The sequence below is a fragment of the Mus caroli genome, unplaced genomic scaffold (assembly GCF_978045245.1).
Source record: "Mus caroli unplaced genomic scaffold, Mus_caroli_1 scaffold_7, whole genome shotgun sequence".
NCBI lineage: Eukaryota > Metazoa > Chordata > Mammalia > Rodentia > Muridae > Mus > Mus caroli.
Window position 1 is genome coordinate 60,789,433 of NW_028227262.1, and position 17,473 is coordinate 60,806,905.

At 49.1% G+C, this 17,473-nt stretch overlaps 1 protein-coding gene across 1 annotated transcript; it reads left to right on the forward strand.

Moving 5' to 3' along the window:
- Positions 1-1,276: 1,276 nt before the first annotated feature.
- On the forward strand, positions 1,277-16,689 carry Sec61a1 (SEC61 translocon subunit alpha 1). The gene is made up of 12 exons (XM_021164462.2): positions 1,277-1,514; positions 1,762-1,829; positions 4,552-4,617; positions 4,699-4,777; positions 5,688-5,819; positions 7,716-7,825; positions 8,067-8,220; positions 11,559-11,719; positions 12,906-13,103; positions 13,334-13,525; positions 14,056-14,132; positions 14,988-16,689. Exons 1-12 carry the CDS (start codon positions 1,508-1,510, stop codon positions 15,172-15,174), a joined length of 1,431 nt encoding a protein of 476 aa, XP_021020121.1. The 5' UTR covers positions 1,277-1,507; the 3' UTR covers positions 15,175-16,689.
- Positions 16,690-17,473: the final 784 nt, after the last annotated feature.

Below are 17,473 nucleotides of genomic sequence, written 5' to 3' on the forward strand. Positions count from 1 at the left end.
GATCCATGTTTATTGAATTTTAAAATACCATTGTCAGTGGGACAGAGAGATGGCTCAGCGGTTAAGATCGCTTGCTGTTCTTCCAGAGGACCTGAGTTCAGTTCTCAATACCCTTGACAGGTGGCTCCCTCTTCTACCTTCAAAGGGCACCTGTTATCATACTTACGTGAGCACAGAAACAATAAAATAAATCTCAAAGAAACAATTAATCAAAACTTCATTTAGATTTTATTGTCTCTTCTAGGCATCTGTTTCTAGTATTTAATAATTAAATCTTTAAAATGTGTACATGCAAAAACACTGCACCTGTTTCAAAAACCTCACATTGTGGCCTGCTGTGGTGGCACATGCACAGCTAGTCCCAGCACTCAGAACAGAGTCAGGTGGGATCTCTGTGAATCTGAAGCCAGCCTAGTCTACATAGTGGTATCGAGGGCTACCTAGAGACCTAGCTTAAAGAATCAAAAACAAAAACCTCACATTGTGCTAAGTATATTGACTTAGTGCTTTTCCCTAAACCCATCAATATTTGTGTACGCACATGCAACTTAATGCCAAATTAAATATAAATGTCCTATCGATGACATGGGGCTGGCTGTCTAGAATGTTTGTAAGGACGTGGCCACAGCAAACCTCTGCGTTGAAGTCAGGACTTGGCTGCATGAAACTCAGCACTCAGGGTGCACAGCAAGAAGTTGATTTCAGACAGCACACAGCACTGAGATCAGAGATCCCTCTAAAGAGTAAGTTTCATGTTGCCCCACCTTGCCCAGTCCCCTTCGCACACCCTTTCCTCCAGCCCAGATGTATTCTTTTCCCTGAAGATCTGGGGCAGCAAGGCTTGGCTCGGTTTCTTCATCTCTCCTAACTCTCCAGTTCCAAAGGCCTTCGTGGAATGCGCTGCGCCAAGGCCCACCCCGAGCCGCCAGACCGGGCCTCCGCCGAACGTCCTCAAATGCATGAGCTCAGACATCCTCGGAGGCAGCCTACAACACCCAGGACGGAAGCCATGCAGGGTAGGATTCAACACACTGCTGCTCTGTCGAGCGTGACGAGCAGCAGCCCAGGCCTACTGGGTCGCGACATGCTATCACTGGTACTGAGGGCCACCGATACCGAAGGCCGAATCGCCTGCTTCGTAGGGCCAACACCACCACGAAGCGTCCACTAGTAACAAGGGCTGATTTGGTCCTCACTTCCGGGAGAGTCTGCGCAGCTGCACACGCCCAGTTCCGGCGTGGCCCGACAGTCGTCTTCCCGACAGCCTCTCTGCTCCTGCTCCATGCCGGGAGTTGTGGTCTTGGCGCAGGCGGCGCGGCGGGCGCGCGTGGCAGGAAGCGGAAGCGGCCGGTGGCCCATCCCCGGCCCCGCCTCGCCGCGCCGCTCGCCGCCGGGCTATCACTGACGTGTCTCTCGGCCGAGGAAGCGCGCTCCGGAGCTAGTAGCGTCTCCTCACTCGAAGTGGAGCGCAGTCGAGGCCGGGCGTGTAGTCGGATCAGCCGCCGCCATGGCGAGTGAGTTTCCTGGGGGCCACCCCGGCGCAGCCAGGATGCGTCGCCTTTCCCCGCTTGGGCGCTCGCCCGCCGTGCTTCCCGATCCTGGCGGAACGCGGCCTGCCCGGGGGACTCGTTCCCGCGCCCCTAGACCGAGCCCTCTGGGTCCCCGCACGCCTACGCCCGGCTCTCATCGTGCCGGGCTCCCTCAGGTGCCCTCAAGTTACTCCGTACCTAACTCTTTCTCTTTCTGTTTCTTCCATCAAAGTCAAATTTCTGGAAGTCATCAAGCCATTCTGTGTCATCTTGCCGGAAATTCAGAAGCCAGAGAGAAAGGTAAGTCCCCAGATGGTGGTCAAAGAAGCCTTGCAAAATTGGGTGCTGGGAGTTTACAGTACAATTAAAAATGGCCTCAGCACACCGAGTGGAAACTGCCCCTCTGGAGTGTAGCTGTGTGTGCAGGGATACTCACGGGAGCCGTTGAAAGGTGACCCGGTTGTGTGGGAATTCTCCCAACACCATGTCTCGTTAGGAGCATCTTTAGTGGATAGTGGTTAACAAAGCCTCAGGCTTGCCTAGTCCGAAAGTGGGTCTGAGCAGTGATTAAGACCTCAGTTAGGATCCCAGATTGAGTTACCCTCCGTTCTTCACCTCCAGCAGGAGCAGATGATGGGGTGTTTGTTTCGTGCGGGAGGTGACTTCGGTATCTAGTTTCCAAAGGAAAAAGCGAGTCGTGTAATCGATATGAACGTGTTTGTGGTTTTTATTTGAATGTATGCTGCCCCAGCATCGAGTTTACATGCACTAGTGAAGTCTGCTGCCATTGACAGCAGGTGCGCTAAAACAAGGAAGGAGAGAACTGTGAATCTTAATCAGAATTTCCGTGGCAGGCAGCTTCGGCCCAAGAATAAATGTTCCTATGTGAGAGTGCCCGATGAAGGAAAGTCCAGGCCTGTGGGCTCAGAAAACAGTAAATCCACTTTGTGTTCCTAGGTTTTTTTTTGTGTTTTGAATTTTGTTTTTGTTTTTTTTTTTCAGACTCATATATTCACATCTGGCATTTGTAGCTGGCATTCACATGGATACTTTGTGCTTCTAATTTATTCTTTACTTTCCATAGTTCTATGTAAATGCCTTATAGTACCCTTGCTGCCTTTGCCAGGATGATGTTCAGAGCTTTATCTGTTCCACCTCAGTGCAGAGATTCTGGCTCGAGGGCCAAGAAACCCAAGTCCCACACTTTACATTCTTTCTTCATAGTCCTGTGACCTTGGCCTGGCAGAACAAGGGAGATGGGAAATATATAATATATAAGGTGTAACTGGCCCAGGTGGGGAGTACGTCTGATGGGAGATTTGAAAAAGGACTAGAAGTTGCCTTGAGGGCATGGGAAGAATTCCTGGCTTGCATTAGTGCCTGTGGATGGTAGGTAGGTTGTAAATGTAAAGGTTCCAGTGAGTGAGGTGGGCAGATAAGAAATGGCCTTGGGGGAGGGGGGGCATGGAGTGTGACTTGGGAGCCGGGCAGGAGAGGGGGCAAATCATGGTACTGAATGAGTGTGAGTTTGCAGCTGCTTCAGAGGCAGATGATTTAGGACTTAGATGAAAAGCTTTGGATGTTTTGCTTTTAAATTGACCAGGAGAGGAGGCTTGCTCATTTAAAGTAGTCTTGAAAAATGTGTTTCCTTTTTTTTTTTTTTCTAACAGTTTTGTTACATGGGCTGGGAAAGTGGCTAGCGGCGGGCATGAGGCCCTGGGTCTGGTGTCCATCATCAGCACAGTAGATAGTACGTGTACACATTCACTCCACTGCTTGTCTCTGATTCCTGTGGAATGGTGTTGCTTCCCCCTCGTTAGGTGCTGGGTTCTTGGTGTGATAAGATGGCATGTTGGAAAGGCTGTGTTCTTGAGAGAAAGAGGAGGAATGTGAGCTCCCCAGCTGCCTCTGCAGGGTCTGAACTTCAAATTCACACCACCCATGGGGTCCAATTCTGTGTCTTTCCAGGAGTGACTAGACCCAGAGGACTTCAGGTTCTGACCTGACAGTTTGCACAAGTCAGTGCTTATTGGAGCCCGCCCGCCTGCTTCCCCGTCTGTCCGTCCTTCCTTCCTTCCTTCCTTCCTTGGTTTCTTTCTTTCTTTTTTTTTTTTTTTTTGGCTTTACATTCACTTAACCTCGTAGGTCTTTAGCTGTCTGTCAGACCTGTCTAAGCCTGTGTGGTGTTGGGTCAAGCACTCCTGAGGCGACCTCACTACCTAGTGACAGAGCTCTCTTGCACAGGAGGAGCCCAGAGGTTTCTGATCAGGCTAGAGAGTAAAGTGATTTGTGTTGACTGTTTAACTTGCTCGGTTTGTTACCTTTCTGATTGTTGTGACAGCTTTCCTGACAAAAGAAATGGAAGGCAGGAAGGCTTGTGTTTGGGCCCACTGTTTGCCACACCGGGAACTTGAGGCACATTGGTCAGACTGCACTCCCTGTCAGGAGCAGGGACACTGGTCTCAGATCACTCTCCTTTTCATTCAGTTCTGGATTCCAGCCCATGGTTTGCTGCCTCCCACATTTAAGCTGGGTCTTCCCACTTTAATTAACTCAGTCCAGAAACTCCACCATAGTCAGACCTGAGCTGTTTACTTCCCTGGTGAGTCTGAATCCTATGAAGTTGACAGTCAAGGTTCACCATCAGACCTACACCTGGGAAGGGATGACGGGAAGCCACCTTGAGTCTCAGCTGTTAGTGTGAATGGTTAAGAGCATAGCTTTGGCTCAGATTCACTTGTGCTGCAGGATTTGAGACAGATTAAACTTTCTTGGTTACTTTGCTTATTGTCACATGAAGATAATCTGTGAAGTGAGAGGATTCTCTGAAGTGAAGACTCACATAGGTCTGTGTATCATGTCTTGAACAGAGAAGACACATGATGTGTGCTACTTAATGTTACGGTGCTGTGTTTGGTACACTTTTGAGCAGCCTCTGAGAAATGGGGAATGCGATCTTGTTTGGCTTCATTTGTGTTTGTTTGCCTGTGTGATACCATTGCTTTCATTCCTTGCCTTCCAGATTCAGTTTAAGGAGAAAGTTCTGTGGACAGCCATCACCCTCTTCATCTTCTTAGTATGCTGTCAGGTAAGCTCTGCTCAGGCGACGTTAGGGGTGAGTGGGCTGAGGACACACGCGTGATGTGGCTCTCCCTCCGCCTGTTTCTAGATCCCCCTGTTTGGCATCATGTCTTCAGACTCAGCTGACCCGTTCTACTGGATGCGAGTGATTCTGGCCTCTAACAGAGGTAGGCCTCTGCGTATGCCGCCCTGCCCTGTGCTGTGGGGATGAAGAGCCTGGTTACTTCCCTGACAGGATTTGGCTTTATATGGAGCTCAGAAAGTTTGTGAAGATGTGTAGCTAGAGGCTGTTGGTGTGGGAGTGTAACCCAGCGTTCTCTGATGAATGAATGCACCCTGTGGGTCTGAATGTAGTACAGAACCTGTAACAACAAGATAAGGCAGCATTGTGGGAAATGGTTTAAAACGTGCGAGAATTGGAATACCTAAAGTGATAACATTCTTTAGAAGGTGTAATTTGTTTCTCAGCTGAATCTCATTTCATATCTGTAGGTTACAGTGTCTGCCCACCCCACTCCAACCCCCAATTTATTATTTTATTGTGAGCCCTAGACCATTTACCTGCCTATGGGCACAGAGAGGATTTTGAGTATATATGTCGATACTGCATTTGATTAACTCAATTTAAAAATACAGTGCACATTAAGTTGGAAATCAGAACTGTGACTGGATTTAGCATAATGGAAGGTGGGAGTTTATTCACAGCCAGGCATGGTTGTACTGGCCCCTTTCCAGACTCTGGGAATGCCTCCAGTGTTATCCTTTCTTACTAACTGATGGGGAGACCTGCCTCTCTTATCTCCATGAGGCTAGAGTAAATCTGTTCCTGAATTGAAATGCGCCAGTCTGAATAACATGTGACTGCCTGGACAGAATGAGATGCTGCCTGGCAGGGTGAATGGATTGCGTTAAGCTGTGCTCTAGTTATTGATATTTGGGGGTTGTTCTGTAAGTAAACTGCTGCTAGCAAACTGAATGCTGTTGTGGTTGTACATTAGTGCCCTAGTGTTGATCAGGGTTTAACAGTGTTTGTTCTTCCAAGCTCATTTTGGCTGTGTCTTGCCTCCCTTCCTCAAGGTACCTTAATGGAGCTGGGCATCTCTCCTATTGTCACCTCCGGTCTTATCATGCAGCTCTTAGCTGGTGCCAAGATAATTGAAGTTGGGGACACCCCGAAAGACCGAGCTCTCTTCAATGGAGCCCAGAAGTGTAAGAAATACTGTAGAACTGCTGTCCGCAGTTGCCCGTGTGAATTTGCTATAAAGCTTCTGGGGTTAAAGCAGCTGTGCACTGTGCTCTGACCTCCTTGGCTGCCCCTCTGCATGCACTCCAGGACTGGGACTAGGAAGAAGCAAGATGGAGTGGAAGGAACAGGGCTGGGAGCTCACCTTGTACTGTGCACAGTTGGCACTCACACATCAGAGCGTCACTGAACCAAGCTCCTGTCTGTGTGAAGCGGGTTCAGGGAAGAGAGGCACTGCTGTGTGTCCTGTGTGTCCTGTGCTCCTTATCAGCTTTGAAGTGAAGAAAGTGAGGTGGTCATTCTGAAGGTTCAGTTTTTCATCTACGGAGATAGTGATGTTTGCTATACAGCAAGTGATAGGTGTAACTGGTAACCATGCTTAGCTACCAGCATTGGTGTCCTTCCTCTGAACTGGAATAGGTTATTCAGGAATAAGTTTTCAAACCTTTTCTACCTGAAGAATTCATGAGTATTAGGCTGGGTGTGTAACTCAGTGGGAGAGCATTTGTAGCATGCCCAAATCCCTGGGTTTGATTGCTGATACTAAAAAAAAATTTTAAATAAGGCAGGGATACTAAACGATAGTGTTAATTTTTTACATTTTTTTATTCATGTGCATGTGGCATAGTGTGTGTGTGTGTGTGGTAAGTCAGAACAACTGTAGGTGTGATTCTACCCTTCAGTCGTGTGGGTTCCAGCTACCATCCTCAAATTATCTAACTTGGCAGCAAGTGTCCTTACCTGCTGACCCATTTTGCTAGCCCTGTTTGTTTCATTGGTTAGTTTTTATTTTATTTATTTATTTTTATTTATTTTTTTTTTTTTTGGTTTTTTGAGACAGGGTTTTTCTGTGTAACCCTGGCTGTCCTGGCACTCACTTTGTAGACCAGGGTGGCCTTGAACTCAGAAATCCGCCTGCCTCTGCCTCCCGAGTGCTGGGATTAAAGGCGTGCGCCACCACGCCCGGCTATTTATTTTTTTATTGTGTTGGTGTGCATGTATGTGCCATGGGTCTGTGTAGAGAAAGGTCAGAGGATATTGTAGAGTCTGTTCTCTTTTTTTTTTTTTTTGTCGTGGAATCTAAGGATGAAACTCAGGTCATCAGGACTGCATGGCAAGTATTTTTAAAGTGTGGACATCTTGGCGTCCCTGAACAGTTTTTTCAAATTTCAAATAGGAACTGTATTTAGGGGGACACTTGAAAATTTATACTGAAATTTAAGTCCTATTTAGAACCAACTAATGCTGAGAAACCAATGCTCTGTGTCAATTCAAATGTGCCTAGAAACGAAATATAGTGAGATCTGAGATATCTGAAATATAGTGAGATCTGTGCAGAGGAGCTCGGTCAGAGGAAATGGGACCAATAGCCAGGCCAGTGGCACTGTGGGTTCCCTTTCAAGACACCTGAAATATAAACTTAGATCCAAAAGGATTGGTTTTATCCCAAAGTCTTGTATGCTCTGGACTGGATCTGAATGGTGAGCTTTCAAGGTAGTCCACCTACGGCTCAGCGTAGAGGTCTTCATATCCCAGGAACTTGCTGTGCACCTGGGCTTCAGGGACACCAGCACTGCATTGCGTCTCTGATTTTGTTTGGCATTCCATGCTTTTCCTAAGACCACATTTGCCACATGTCAACTCGTACATTACCAAGAGACTGGAGAGCAGATGTGCTTTTGTTGAGGGCGTCTGTGTTATCTCAGGCTTTGACAGTGTGACTGTTGGGATTCCTCCAGCTCCTAGGCGGCAGTGTCAGCACTATGTTTTTTCTTCTCAGTGTTGGGCATTCGGGTGTTCATTAGCCACTTCCTCTTCTTTGTACTGTCCTGCTTTGAGAACACAGCTCTCTTGATCTCTAGTGTTTGGAATGATCATTACTATCGGTCAGTCCATTGTGTATGTGATGACGGGCATGTACGGGGACCCTTCGGAGATGGGTGCTGGAATCTGCCTGCTGATCACCATTCAGGTAACTGTTGTGCTGTGCCCCCCAAACCCCACCCCCAAATACCAAATCTCAGCTGTGCCTTAAAAGAAGCTGGAGGTTGTAGGTTTGCCCTTGTTAATAGCAGATGAAGGCTGAGGGCACACCCCACTCAGCTTTCTGTTTTTATACTCAAGAACTCTATTATTGAAGAAGAGAGCCACATCCACTGGGAGCAGTAACATGATCTATTTGGGTTTCTTTACTTTTTTTCTTTTTTCCACAGCTCTTTGTTGCTGGCTTAATTGTCCTACTTTTGGATGAACTTCTGCAAAAAGGGTACGGCTTGGGCTCTGGCATTTCTCTCTTCATTGCAACTAACATCTGTGAGACCATTGTGTGGAAGGCATTCAGCCCCACCACTGTCAACACTGGCCGAGGTAAGGACCCCCAGAGCTCAGGCCAGAGTTTGGCAAAGGCTTTCTGTGCATCCACGGCTTTTTAAGTACAGGTTGGCTTATGCTCGTGGCATTTTACAGCCCAGATTTTCATATGCCTCATCATGGTTGGTGTGCCAGATCTGAGTGGGGTCTGGGTTCTCAGCACAGTAAGAACTGTATTACAGGAGGAAGTGCCTTCTGTTTTAGCCTCTGTCTTGTGTGGACTTCAAGGCACAGCCACTTTGTTGACATTGAGCTTGTCCGCATCCTCTCCTTTATATATTTTGGCAGTTTACTCTAGATCATTTTTTAAAAAAACAAAAGGAAGCAAACAAGAAAAAACCTGGAACTACTACACCAAAGCATTTGATCATGCTTGCCCTTGGGCTCAGATCTATTATCTGCATGTGATGTGGGCACATTCCTCTACTGCTGATCTGGGTCACCATGTAGTGAGGGGTCATGACATATCTCTGTAGTTTCAGCTCCCCAGAGCCTGAGGCAGGAGGCTTTTGAATTTGAAGCCATGCTCTCTGAAAACTAAGAACTGAGAATGTAACTCAGTGGTAGAGGTTTGTGCAAGGTTGACACCTGACACCACAGAATACCATGTGATCCCATGATGCCTCTCAGATATTAGCATGCGGTGGCATAGCCATTAAGGGTGCCCTGAGATGGGAATGTTTGTAATCAAAATGTGTAAATACAACGGACGCTGTAAAATAAGACTAGGGAAAGAGGCTTTTCTTGCTAAATGTGTTATTAGAAGAGACTTGTGAAAAGTATTTGTGCATGTTTTTATAAAATTGATGCTGAGGCAGTTTCTGCCTTCAGAGGCCATACAGCCCCATATATCTAGTGAACAAAAGCTGTCCTCTAGTGAGATGAATGGCATTGAGAGAGACTGGGCCAGTGGAAGGCACAGCTTCTCAGACTTAGGTGGAGAGGCAGCAGGTGACTGCAGTTGGAGTGTACTGTTTAGAAAGATGACATGTTCTGGAGTGCCAGTACTGGGAATGATAGCAAAGAAGGGAGCAGGGTAGGATGGTCCGTCAAGGCTCAGGAGCCAGCAGAGAATGGTCGCATTCTGGGGCTGACGGAGTATGGAAGGACTTATGCACTCATACTGCAGAGTACACTGCTGGGCAAGTGCCATGGCTGCCTTGAGCAGACAGGATGTGAAACACAGATTGACTGTTAGGGGAGGTGTAGGAGATGGGGCCAAGGTGGAAACTGAGAAATCCCTGGACGTGTCTCATGGCCAGGCCTGGTAGGAATGGAGTCTGCAAGGGTGATTTGATTTACTTGCTGCTGAGACAGGATGAACCACAGCAGGAGGATAGCATTGATGAGGTACAAGGACCAGAAGTGTATAGAGGACACAGGAAACCTGTAGCCAGAATGGCTGCTACAGCTTGGCTGGCTTACCACTGCTGCCTCCCTGGGCAGTGCTAAAGTCCAGGACTGGGAAAGTGTGGACAGTGTGCTTGGGTGTGCCACGGGGATGGTGCTAAGTATGTGGAGATGGCCTTGTTCCCAGAGATTTGACAGATAATTGTAAAAATTAGAAGAGCCAGGACCTAATTGCTCCATTGTTGACACTGCTGTGGGTTCTAAGACATTGCTGTCATATGGCATCTTGAGGTCTTGGGTCACTGTGACAGCAATAAGAAAGAAAGGACCACACAAAGGTGTTAGAGAGTTGATCCAGGTATCATCTCAGTTGAGCAGTCTTTTTTTTTTTTTTTTTTTTTTTTTTTTTGGTTTTTCGAGACAGGGTTTCTCTGATAGCCCTGGCTGTCCTGGAACTCACTTTGTAGACCAGGCTGGCCTCAAACTCAGAAATCCACCTGCCTCTGCCTCCCGAGTGCTGGGATTAAAGGCATGCGCCACCACGCCCGGCGAGCAGTCTTGAAAGACATAAAGGAAGCAACCAGCAGCTCTGCACCCTGAGCTGAGGTTGTCTCCATGAAGTTGGAACAGGGCGGCAGAAGCAGAGTGTTTGATGGGAGCTTAGAAAGGCTGCAAGGGAGAAAGCAGGAGCCGTTCCTTCTTCCCTGGTCTACCTGGGCACACCTGCTTGTTAGATATAAGGCTTGTCCTGGCTGCCACTCCCTTATCCCTGAATAGAAGATAGGCCACAACTGAAAGGTAGGAAGGCTTGCTCTAACCTCCCCTTACCCTGCAGATATTTGGGACACTCTTCTGCTCCCTTCAGCTTTCAGGAGCCTGTCTGTTTGCCAGGCCTACTAGTAGGCACGACCTGTGGGAGGATGGAAACCATGATCTCAGCCATACACACACACAGTGGCAGCCACAGGTTTCCTTGTAGCATTGGTATTTGGTGTTTGAAGCTGAGAACTCAAGCATTCCCCACTCTTTCCCACTGGGGGCAGGCAGCCCTCTTCAGGGACTGGGATGAATGTTCATATTGCCCAGAACAAGACTTGGCCTTTTCCAGGCAGATTGTGTCACAAATGTGTTTAAATTGGTAATTGTTCTTCCACGCATCTGGTGGCCTAAAAAAATGAGCTCAGCCAGCTCATCTCAGAACAGAAGAGCCCACTGCTGTAATTACTTCTCTGAACTCATTTTCCTCTCAGTTTTGATCACTAAGAAGCTGAGGGGCAAAATGAGCACTCTTCATCCTCCACTTCTATAAATGTTGCTCTTATTTCCTCAGATGAAGTGATGAAACGAGAGCCGTACCCAAGCCTTGCACTAGCCCAAAATGTTTCCCTCTCTGTTCTAATTCTCCCTAGGCCTAGACCTGGAAGCTTCTAGCCTCTATACAATCTTAACTTCCAAGCTGACTGACTCAATCTGGCTTTTCTCAGCTTCTGACTGAATTGCTCTGTCTGGCCTCATACTGACTTTAACAATCTGTTCTAACCCTCTGGCTCCTTATTCTCTGGCTCATTCTGTCTTCACTTGTGTCTAGCTTGTTCTCTCTGTAACCTGTCTCTGTAGACCTGTCCCAGTAAAGCTGCCATACACACCCACCACCCATTACTACCACCTTTTCTCTCTGGCTATTCTTAAGTAGCCTTTCTTCCTCTGCTGTTCTTACGAGAGTTGGGCATATCTTATCTTGTTCTCATTCTGTCAGATCTTTCTCTGATTTGTCACTTTGTCTGCACCTCGGTTACGCATCCTTTCAACATGGCTGCTTCCTTCTACAAGCTAACCTTGTCTTTATAGTTAAGGATTAAAGGTGTGAACTAAGGGTGTGTCTGTATTCTGGCTGGATCATATCTTTGGATGTGATCCCTTGCAGGAACAGCCATGTTGCTAGATTACAATTTCTCTACCCACCACATGTTTTACTCTGCCCATAGGAATGGAATTCGAAGGCGCCATCATAGCGCTGTTCCACCTGCTGGCCACCCGCACAGACAAGGTCCGAGCCCTTCGAGAGGCATTCTACCGCCAGAACCTCCCCAACCTCATGAACCTGATTGCCACCATCTTCGTCTTTGCCGTTGTCATCTATTTCCAGGTGTGTCCAAAGGCAGCTGAGAGCAGGTCTGCCCTGAGCAGCAGCCAGGCTCAGCATCGGCGTTGTCCTGCTTCACAGCTCTCAGGTTGTTTCTGAGTAAGACACCTAAACGGAGAGCTGTCTGAATTGTACTCACCCTCAGGCTTAGTAGGGTTTTTGTATTGGAAAGTGGATGAGAGGGTTGGTTGGTTGGTTGGTTTGAGGCAGGGTCTGTCTAGCCTTGGCTGGCCTGAAACTCAGTATGTAGATTAGGCTATCCTAAACTCATATAGATCTACCTTCCTTGGCCTTTCAGGTGTTGAGATTAAAGGTTTATGCCTCTATGCCCAGCATGTTTTGTAGTATTTTGATATTAACTGAAAGAAATTACAGCAGTTGTTCAGGTGTGGTGGCTCGTTTCATTTAGTAGATGGGACATAAGACCAGGAGTTCAGGGATGGCGTAGTGTGTGTAGCGAGATTCTGTTTGAAAACAAACAAGGCCGGTGAGATGACTCAGTATGTACAGGTGATCATTGAACCTGCCTAGTGACAGGTTCAATTCCCAATATCACATGGAGAGAACTAACTTTCTATGCTGTCCTTTGATCCCTACTTACACTGTCACATGCATGCACACACACACACACACACAAAGTAAAATTTTTAAAAAGGGATAGCACCTGTTTGTGACGAGCAATACTTTTCTGAGGCCAAGTCTTTCAGTAGTGACTCCTGCTGAGTCTCAGCTAGCTGCCTGCATGCTTAGTAACGAGTCTGTCTAACGAGCAAGGCGATGACTGCTCGGTAAGAAGAATCAGTAAGAAGGGTGAGTCTTCTGTCCTGTTGCCGTGTCCTGGGCACTGGGTTTATAACGGTAAAGGAGGAGGCAACTCAGGTGCCCAGCGTTCAGCTGCGTGGGAGGTGTGGGTAGGAAGCTTGGGGGTTTTTGTTGATGATCACATCACACGTGAGCACTGCCTGACTGAGTACTACCAATAGGAGGATCTGGAGGTGCCCATGCAGGCCTTTCTATATAGGAAAGGCCTTTCTATATATGTGCCCTCAGACGCCATCATGGCTGGGAGTCCAGTGGCAGAACTGACCCAGGACCAGCTCTCCTATGGCCAGCCTGACTGTCCCTGACCACACGGGACATCAGGCAGAACAGGACAGTGAAAGGTCGTGTTGTTGTGTTTGTGTCGCAGGGCTTCCGAGTGGACCTTCCAATCAAGTCAGCGCGTTACCGAGGCCAGTACAACACCTATCCCATCAAGCTCTTCTACACCTCCAACATCCCCATCATCTTGCAGTCTGCTCTGGTGTCCAACCTGTATGTCATCTCCCAGATGCTGTCAGCACGCTTCAGTGGCAACCTGCTGGTTAGCCTGCTGGGCACCTGGTCGGTAAGTGTCACTGGGTAAGATAGGATTGTTTGTACTGATGCAGTAGCTGTGGCTTGTGCTCAGGACCACACATGTCACCCAGAGGTCTTTCTGAATTGCCTCTTAAAAACAGTTCGGTGAGATTGCTGTGGGTGTGCGAATGACACCACGAGCATCTGCTGGGAGTACTTTGGCTCTGTGCTGTGCCGTGTTGAAGCAGCCTCCAGAAGACTTCTATATCTTACTCCTAGGATACATCATCTGGGGGCCCAGCCCGAGCTTACCCAGTTGGTGGCCTGTGTTACTATCTGTCTCCTCCGGAATCATTCGGCTCAGTGCTGGAGGACCCTGTCCATGCGGTCGTGTACATTGTGTTCATGCTGGGCTCCTGTGCATTCTTCTCCAAAACATGGATCGAAGTTTCAGGTTCTTCTGCCAAAGATGTAAGTCTAAGTCCACATTCCTGCTGTAGAGATGGGCAGCTGCTGGCATCCAGAGAGCTCCACTTGTTACCAGCTTATATGTAGTAGTTTGTGACATAAGCCGTCCATTCTACAGTTGGACCACCCATTTGGGGCAGTGTGGAAGCCCTGAGGACAACTAATGGGCAGTAACAGAGTTGGCTCTGACAGCCTGAGGCCAGACTAGAAAGATAGACTAGTGTGTGACTGAGTGCATTGCTGTACGTTAAAGTTCCTCCATGGAGACTGTCTGAGCTGTGGACGGAAAAAATACCTGCCCGGGAGATGATAGCACACACCTTTAATCCTAGCACTTAGGAGGCAGAGTCGGGCAGATCTCTGTGAGGTGGACACCAGCCTGGTCAGCCAGGGCAGCCAAGGCTACACAGAGAGAGTCTCAAAAAAAATGAAATAAATTAAATAAAATAAATGTAAAATTGTTTAGTTCCACTATGAAGCCCCCCCCCCCCCCCCCAGCCTCTGGCTCATGTGCTTCTGCCTGGGTCATGTAGGTTGCAAAGCAGCTGAAGGAGCAGCAGATGGTGATGAGGGGCCACAGGGAGACCTCCATGGTGCATGAGCTCAACCGGTAAGTGTGGGCAAGTCCAAATACTAGAAATGCCAGCAGAGCCCCATAAAACCCCTGACCAAAGAAGACAGCGCGCAGTCAGGGTGTTGAAATGCTGTAGGATGGAGATGATTGAGCAGTGCTGGTTTGGGCTGGGTGGGTTCTGGCACAGATGAAGCCAAGGTACTGGCAAGAGCTGGCCTGGAACAAGTGGTTAGTGTGCAGAAATAAGACCAAACCAGAGGCCAGAGACTGCCAGGCTCAGCCACGTGAGATGGGGTAATGTAGCAGTCGTCTCTGTCTCTGTAGTCACCTTGCAGAGAGGAAGGAGATGAGAGCTTTGGGAGCAGCAGGCAACCCTGCACACACCTCCCTGTCAGTGCGCTGAAGCTGTGGCTTGGTGGGTGGGAAGTGCCTGAGGCCTTCTGTCCAGTGCGTCGTCGTGGCTGGTTCTTCTGTGGTCACTCAGGGCAGCCAGGTGCTCTGTAGAATGAGCATGTGGTGATGGGAAGTTTGCTGCCCTCGCTGAGGAGGCCACCACAAGGAATACCAGAAATGTCCGTCTCTGAGCTAGGGGCAGCAGGGCTTTCACTTGAGTCCATAACTCTTAAGGCCCCTGACTCGGACTGCCCAGCAGAAGTGCACAGCAGCCTCAGGCAGAGGCCCTTGCCGTTCACAGTGCACCGGTCTGGGTATGACTGCAGATGGTTTCAGCTTTCCAGTAGCACGAGAGCCAAGATGGTGTCTCAACGCTCTTGTCTTGAGGCTGTTTAAGATCTAGAGTGGCATCATCCATGCTTGGCTTTGTGCTCGTTACATTCCCCCGTCCTGTGTGGCTGGCTTAATGGGCTCACAGAGCTGTCTGTCTGTCTGCAGGTACATCCCCACAGCCGCAGCCTTTGGTGGGCTGTGCATTGGGGCCCTCTCCGTCCTGGCTGACTTCCTGGGTGCTATCGGGTCTGGAACTGGGATCCTGCTTGCGGTCACCATCATCTATCAGTACTTTGAGATCTTCGTCAAGGAACAGAGCGAGGTGGGCAGCATGGGAGCCCTTCTCTTCTGAGCCTTGCATGCCCATGGACCAGGGTGAGGGCACAGGCTCCAGAACTGCCCGGGAAGGGTGCTCTTACTGCTGGAGCATGCTACTGTGGCATAGGGACTTTAATTTCTTTTTTTAATTTTTTTTTAATTTCATGTCTTTTCATTCCACTGTGTAAAGTGCTAGGAAATTTCCAATTTGAAATTTTGCTTTTTCTGGCATTGGCAAAAAAAAACAGTAGAAATGAATTGTTAGCTGATGGCCAGGGGGTGTGATAACAAATTGTCCTCAAGTATCCCATGTAATTTTTATTTAAACCCTTGCACTTCTCAGTGCCTGGCAGCTGCAAGGGTCCCAGCTGCCCCAAGGCAGTCTGTGGCCCTGGTTGAAGGAAGCACAAACTAGATGTCTGCATCTCATCTGGGCGTGCAGACAGGTGAGAATCGGCAGGGTCCACGCATCTGCTGTTGCCAGCAAAGGGGGTCACTGGCTTTACCTGGAGCCTGGCCAGCTAGATAGCTGGGCATATGTAAAGGGTCCTCGTGCTTGTTCTTTGCCAGTTCCCACTAGAAAAGGCGCTACTGTGGTGGCCACCTCTGTCTTCCTACTGAGAACTTCCTGTTCCAGGTTTTAGAATTTTCTTATTGTCATTAGGACCAAATGTAGACTGGCTCAGGACCTGTAAGGAAATCACACTGGGGTTCAGAAATCTCCTAGGGAAGTTGTTCAAAATCCTGTTTGTAGTTAAGGTGTCTGGGGTAACAGATAACATGGGCCTGAGGGAGCCCTCAGGTCTATAGGAAAGGCCCCTCTTAAGACAGAAACGGTTTAACAGCAAGGGTACAAAAACAAAGGCTGTAGTTTGAGGCCAGAGCAATTAGCGCTTGTCAGCTTACCTTACAACACAGAGGGTCCAGCTGTTCACACAACGGGGCAGGAGTTCTGGTGGGTGTGCAGCCATGTGGTCACAGCCTGCCAGCAGCAAGACACCTGGGTCCACTACACCTCAGTGGAAGTAGCAGAATGCCTCCCTGATCCAGGGCTCTTAGGGACTCTTGCTGCTATGCTTGCCAGCAAATGGCAATCAAGGGACAATTAGCCACTTGCCCCGACACAGGTCAGCATCAGGGCCAGATCCCTTGCACACAGCCCAGGGCGCACACCATATCACACGTGGCCTTGTCTAGACCCAGTCCTGAGCAGAGGAGCCTGGTGCCCTCCCAGTCCACAGGGTCTTCCCACTGCCCCTCCTCTGCCACTGCCACAGAGCAGCTTCCCACCTACCCTAGGGACTCCATAGCTTCTGGCAAGCAGGTGCAGAGTCCCCAGCTCTGGGCTGTGCTGGGGAGTGTCAGGCCTGGAGTCCACAGCCTCACCTGCTGCTGTAGCTGTCAGCTGGACCTGGTGGCTTGTGGTTGATGGTCACTATTAGTGGGTGAGTGGGGATGACCTGGCTTCCAAGAGGACTGTCACTGTGGACACCAAAATGGCTTAACTGAGATACAGTGAAAACATGACAAATAAACCAACTTTTTACAAGCTGCCTTGTCATCTTTGTAAACGGAGAGCAGAAAGCTTGTTCTGAGTGTTGGAGGTGAACCAGGGCTGTCAGCACCTGTGACAACTCCTGGGACCTACTATGTCAATCACTGCCTGCCGGCCTCTTCCTGGGAAAGGGTGGCATGGGACCAGACAGTGGAGTCCCTGTATACCAGCAGGGAGCGGTATGCACCTGGGTCCTGAAGGGCACTGGAGGTTGCTGCCCAAGCCAGGTAGGTGACCCGGTTGTTAGGAGCTGATAGCTTTAACTGTTCAGGCTCAGAGCACAGCTGTTAACCAGAGAATCTGAGGCTGCTCTGGGGCCAGAGCCTGGTGGGGACAGGTGACCTGGGTGGTACACCTAGGATGCCTGCCAGCAGCTTCCTGTTTACACACCTCAGCAAGGGACTGGCGACAGAGCAGTTCTTGGGCAAGGGCAAGACTAGGACAGTGAGCCCAGCAGGCCCCTACACATGCTGTTCTGTACTGCTTTGGAACGTTCCTCTGCTGTGTTGAACCTGACTGTAGAATCCTGGCCTGAGCAGTGGCACTGCCGTAAGCTGCTCAGGCACAGCTGGGTAGCCCCATCTTCCCTGCACTCCACTTGCCTGCCCGCCACCTCAGACCAGCTGCAGGGTTGCAGGAGCCTAGCTGGAGGTGGTAGGGCAACAGGTTACCATTTGAGGGAGGGACTGAGCCTCTTGATGCCTGGGTACTTGAAACCATGTCTGCCAGAGCCAGCCCGTCTGAAGGAATCAACAGAGCCCCCCTGAGAGCCAGCAGC